Source organism: Momordica charantia, assembly GCF_013281855.1.
Source record: "Momordica charantia cultivar OHB3-1 chromosome 5 unlocalized genomic scaffold, Mcharantia_2.0 BLBB01000005.1, whole genome shotgun sequence".
In the NCBI taxonomy this organism is placed as follows: domain Eukaryota; kingdom Viridiplantae; phylum Streptophyta; class Magnoliopsida; order Cucurbitales; family Cucurbitaceae; genus Momordica; species Momordica charantia.
In genome coordinates this window covers 23,519,941-23,525,940 of record NW_028275163.1, presented here as the reverse complement: position 1 = coordinate 23,525,940, position 6,000 = coordinate 23,519,941, and the positions used below count along the sequence as shown (strand labels likewise).

General features: G+C 32.0%; 1 protein-coding gene across 1 annotated transcript; it reads right to left on the bottom strand.

Annotated features, from left to right (window-relative positions):
* Positions 1–303: 303 nt before the first annotated feature.
* Positions 304–2,339, bottom strand: LOC111014367 (RNA-binding (RRM/RBD/RNP motifs) family protein). The gene is made up of 4 exons (XM_022289061.2): positions 1,933–2,339; positions 1,714–1,815; positions 995–1,294; positions 304–532 (listed from the first exon to the last, which is right to left on the bottom strand). The coding sequence occupies exons 1-4, from the start codon at positions 2,296–2,298 to the stop codon at positions 467–469; spliced, it is 834 nt and encodes a 277-aa protein (XP_022144753.1). The 5' UTR covers positions 2,299–2,339; the 3' UTR covers positions 304–466.
* Between the last annotated feature and the right edge of the window lie 3,661 nt (positions 2,340–6,000).

Here is a 6,000-nt window from a genome sequence, read left to right as displayed (position 1 = left end):
AAATGAAGTTTTGAAATAGTCATAAAACAACTGAAATTCATGCCAAAATAGCTTAAAATTAACCTAAAACACCAACCATTTTTTCAATGCCCTGCTTATAAAGGGATAACAAACAACATAAATTTACAAATGGTTTCTTCTTTTTCTTTTTGTTTGTAATTCCAGTAGTTTCTAAGTTTCAACTAATACCATGTCTCTAGTCTCATGACACATTCTCTCGTCTATCTAAACTTTGAAGTAAGTTCTGAGAGACAGCATATGTTTTTGAAGTACTATGCTTCTAATCTTAGTCATAGGCAAAAATCAGGAAAAAAAATATATCAAATACCATTGATCATAAAGAAAGTACAGCTAAAGCATTTGGCACCATTTACTATCAGAGAACAGAATAAATAGAAAATAAGGTTAACATAAGAGAGAGCCCAAAACCGCGTAATTTTTTCCTAGAAAGAAAGGCTTCTGTTACTCAAAACTGGCGCCTTGGCGGCCTTGCTTCTGCTTGTGTTACTCGGATGGTTCTTCCACTCAACTCCTGAAATGTGTACATTTATATTTAGATAGTTGATTCTGAATCCTACTTCATCATAAAGCAATGGATCTATACCAAGACAAATAGGAACAACAACAAAGACATCAATTTCAGCTTCATAAACCGTTAAAAGCATCCACGAAGGAAACAAGAGAAGCCGATCATTTAGAGTCGCCTGGGAATGGATTGAAAACTACTCGGGGTAATGCCAATTACGAAGTTAGAGACTCGGGGTAATGCCAATTACGAAGGTTGGCGACTCAAAATCATGTTTGAAATAAACAACATAATTTCATGCTCATAACACTCAGCTCTTAGATGGCATCTATCTATTTTCTGATTCAGTAAGCAAGATTGTAGTGGCTATACATTCAATTGGACATGAGGCAGCATATCAAGATCTTTTGTAAACAAATGCAGAACTGACATAAAGTGCATAAAAAGGAAGAGCCAGTGTGAACTTACAACTCCATTCAAGGCCTCAATGGCATTGTTAACTTCCACCGCAGAACTATAAGTTACAAAACCGAAGCCCCTAGATCTTCCGCTGTCCCGGTCGCAAACTACTTTTGCTTCAACAACATTTCCATGTTCCCTAAACAAGTTCCCCAGTGCAAAATCATCGACACCCCAAGCAAGATTACTCACATGAATACGATTGGGATTACTGAAGTTTGAAGCATTTCTGGACCCTGTGAAAGAGAAATTATCCTTTTTTGGTGGAGGGGGCCCATAATTTACCCTCAATGCTCTACCATCGAGTTCCTGTAAGAGGTTATAATCAGGAATCATCTATTAAAAGAAAATACAATAAATCTGTTTTTAAATAAAATCAAATATGTAGTACGTCACTGGATCAGAAAGGCAAATCTATGGAACTTTTAGCCCTAAATTAAATTCGTTCCTGAAGAAAGACCATGAAAGCAGATAAACCCTACAGAAATTTTTCCCCACAAAATAAGATCGTGCAACTCACTAGGATTGGTTCTTTGTAACAACAAACATAAAGTTTGTTCGTCCAAAATTTAGTGTATAGCATTTGAGGCAGTAATATCATGGGAAAGATGAATCTGTTATTTGGGAAACAGCAATTGAATTTCCAAATAGAAAGTGAAGCACAAACAAAAGCAGCGTCGCAGAGTATTAACTATTAAGTTGGTGTTGATGCAAGTATAGCCACTTACATAGCCATTAAATTGTTCAGCAGCTGCTTCGACGGCATCAGCATTCGACATCGTGACAAAACCAAATCCCCTGCTTCGTCCTGTCGTCTTGTCGTAAATTACCTTAAAAAAACACCATTAAATTAAGAAAATTAGGGCAAGCAAATGAGTCTCTTTAATCCCTCCAGCCCCTTTCATGGTCTAATGCAACTCAGAGTAAAACTAGGAATCGCGAAGTACCTCGACTCTTTCAACTTCTCCGGCGCTCTCGAACAAGCCGGCGAGCTGGGCACTGTCGACGCTGAAAGGAAGATTTCCGACGAAGAGTTTGAGGTCAGAAGCGTAGCTGCGGTCGTCCCCACTGTCCTCAAGGACGTCTTCCTCCTGGTCGAAATCGGAAGAGACGGCGACATTTCTGATGAACCGAGAAGAGAAGGCCGGAGAAGGCCTATCAGAACGAACGGCGAAAGCAGAAATGGAAATGGAGTTGGAAAGAAGGCGGATTGAAGAGGGATTGAGAGAGAACAATTTGATTCTAGGGTTCGAAAGGGATAGGGTTTTGGGGGTTAGAGATGAGAGAGCAAGGGAAGTTGCAGAGGCAGTCATGGCTTCCGAGTTTCGAGATAAGGTTGGAGGAGCCTCGATGAAGAGAAGCTATGTATTTATAGCCGATTTCTTTTCTCCCCACTTTTTGAGAAACCGGATTTTTTTAGAAAATTTGCTGTGATATTTACAATTTAGGTTTAAATACTATGACTCTTTATTTCATCTCCGTACTTTTGACATGTAATTTTTCTTTTTAATATCAGTGAGTGTTCGGATCAGCTTAGGTGCGCTCTGACTAATCTTACAGACAACCAATTAATCCTACAACATTTGATCAGGAAATAAAAAAGGTAGGTGGGCTGCACACTTTGATTCACCTACTGTCACTTTTTTTTTCTGTTCGTTTTAGTACTTTCGAAAAATCGATTCTTGTATTTTTATTTTCATCTAATCATAATTTTAGCATGATGCTTTACCTATTAAATTTGTTGAAATGTGGTCATAAATTTGTATACAATGGTTTCCACTGCGAGTAAATTTCGACATTCTTAGCCTAAAAGAAAAGCTTGAATCGAGCCATCAATAAGTCATCTCCATCTACTACACCTCTGATTCAGGTATTTGATGATTGTGACCAATATGCTGAAGACTCTCTCAATCCATGACAGCTTTTTTAGTTTAACAGGCCACGGCAATTCATTCTCAGTCCCAATACCTATATTAGGTGGATTATGATGCAGAAACGGAGGTCCGAAATTGTGGGAATATTTATTTGACCCCTGTTTCGAAATACGCTACTCCACGAGCCCTCCCTCCTTGAACTCAAAGGATTAAACCCAAATGCTCCTTGGGACTCGGACAATTCCACATAGAGCTTCAATCAATAGGTTTTGTGTTTAATTTTTGCAAATAGAGATCAAATTAGTCGCTTTTTTAAAAATACATGAAATAAAACGAATGTTTTGAAAGTATAATTATTAAAATAAACCAAGGTTAAGGTAAATCAAAATGATTTAGAGGGGATATGTTAAAATCTCATGATGACCACTACCTATGAATTAATTTCCTATATGTTTATTTGCCAACCAAATGTAATAAAATCATATAGTTGTTCCGTGAAATTAGTCTGAGTTGCACGCAAGTTGATTCAGATCCATAGTTATAAAAAAAATGAATAGAAGTTTAAAATATAGGCATTGAAATTAACATTTTCAAAATATATAGATTAAATAAATAATAATCAAAAGTACAACGGTACAATCACCTTATATTTAAACATAATTTTAAGTTGAGTGGAGTGTAGTTTCATTAAGTCCCAAGCATTTTGTTTTACTTCTTTTAGTTCCAATTAAAAAGTTATTTGATATTATACTTTTAGCGTTTAAAATTTTTATACTTGTACCAATCAAATGCTCGATAGTTAAATATTTATTACTTTCAATTCCAAATTCTCGTGTTGTTGCACCAAGAAAAGTTTTCACGTCTATGATAACAGTTTTTTTCGTATTATTTTCTTTTTTACTAGTTACCATATGAAATAATTCACTCGATGTTTTATGATTAAATAAATGTTGTTGTGCCAAAGTGAGCATAGTTCGACGGTAATTAGCATATATCTTCAACCAAGAGATTGTAAGTTCGATCTTTCATCCCCACATATTATACTTAAAAAAAGTGATGGTATTAACAACAAATTAAAAGTGACTTATTTAGAAATGTAGAAAAGTAGAACTCACCTAATTGAATATCTATAGTGCATACACAAATATTATATGTATTTAAAAAATCTTAATAATTTTATTTTTGCACTGAAAATGATTCATAAACTTTACTTTTTGTTCCCTTCTCATGTGATAGTTTGTTTAAATTCGAATAAAAATATTATATATCTGTGAAATTTTAAACTTCGTGTTATATTTAAAAATATTTATTTTTAATCCGTCGTTTAGGGGTAACAAGTGGATAGTATGAAGTCGCACGCGTCACGCATGTGAGATCCATCCGTCGTTGTCGACATCAACTTGGGGTATCGTCGTAATTGGCCACTTGGTCTGTCGTTCTGATCCGCGCAATCACAGCCCTCCACTTTTGCCAGCTCATCTTTCGTAATTTTTTATTTTATATATATATATATATATTTTTTAATTTACTACAACAAATATCTTCCCTATTTTTTTTTTTGAAACAAATATCTTCCTATTTATTTTTAGATTAGTTTCCTATTTTGGTCCAGTTCAAGTCAAATTTAAAATTAGTTTTTATAATTTTGGTTTAGTTTGATTTAATCTTATAAATGGTCTCTAACTCGCTTTTTACCTACTAAAAAAACAAATTTCCCATTATAGTTTTCACTTCTCTCTAAACTTTAAATATAATTATTCATTTATTTGTTAACAATGTTAAATATAATTATTTGATGTCATCAACTCATTGCCACATAATTAACAATGGGAAAAAAAGCATTTATACTTGTTCAATATGGTTGGGCAATCTGTAAGGTTTTATCAAACTACTTAAAATAATTTGAAACTTTTAAAACAACGTGCATCAAACATAATACTTTTAATTTTAATCCCAATCCAAATGATACAAGTTATTCCAACATTTTCAATTATTATCGTTGAAACAATTAGTTTTAATCACTACAAAATAAAAAAGACAGTTGCAAATATGACAAAAATATTTAGTAAAATAAGTAAAATAGCAACCACATTTAGTTTTTTCAAATATAGCATTTTTTTCAACGGAGGTCCAATTTTAAAATTACAATTTTACCCTAAAATATATCTGATATACATATGTAATATATCTAACTACTCATATATATCTATGATATACCACAAATATAATAATGATATACAATTGATTTACTCTAATATAACTATGATATTTACAGAAGTTCTAATATACTTACCACTGTATTATAACCATTGATTTACCATACCGATACAATATTTATGTATCTGTGATATATATTTGATATATCTCTAATTTACCATTGGTATACAGATGATATACTACTAATATAACTTATTATATAGGATTATATGATTTACCACTAATATAACACTGATATATATTTGATATATACTTAATATGCTTCTAATTTACCACTGGAATACCTCTGATATGACCATGATATCTACTAATATAATTATGATACATGTGTGTTGATATAATACTATTATATCTTTTTTTTTTCATATGAAAACAATGGTGCAACAAAAAAAAAATTTAAATATAAAGTTATTGTATAAAAGGTTTATGTGGATCATGCACGTCAAAAAAAAAAAAAGAAATCTGATATACTTTATAAATTCAAACCGTTGATATCCTTATATTTAGTATTTAATTAATATTAATATAGAATAACTGATAGTGATATGGTAATCAACATTATTAATAATAATAGTATATCAATCAATAAATTGCAATGGTAAACTAGAATTTAAACAGTTAATATACCACTAAAAATTAAACATTTGATATACCTTATATTTAATATATCAATTGCAAATATATTTAATATATCGTAAATTAGAGGTACATCATATAACACATACATCTGATAATGTATATCAGAGGTACGTCGGATATATATCGGAAGTATATCAGAGGTACATCGGATGTATATCAGATATCATAAGGTAAAATTGGAATAATAAAAATTCTGAAAAAAAAATTCAAATATTTTGCTATATTTGAAATTTTGAAAAGCCGGTGACATTTTTTGAAACTAGTTAATATCATGTGCATTGCACG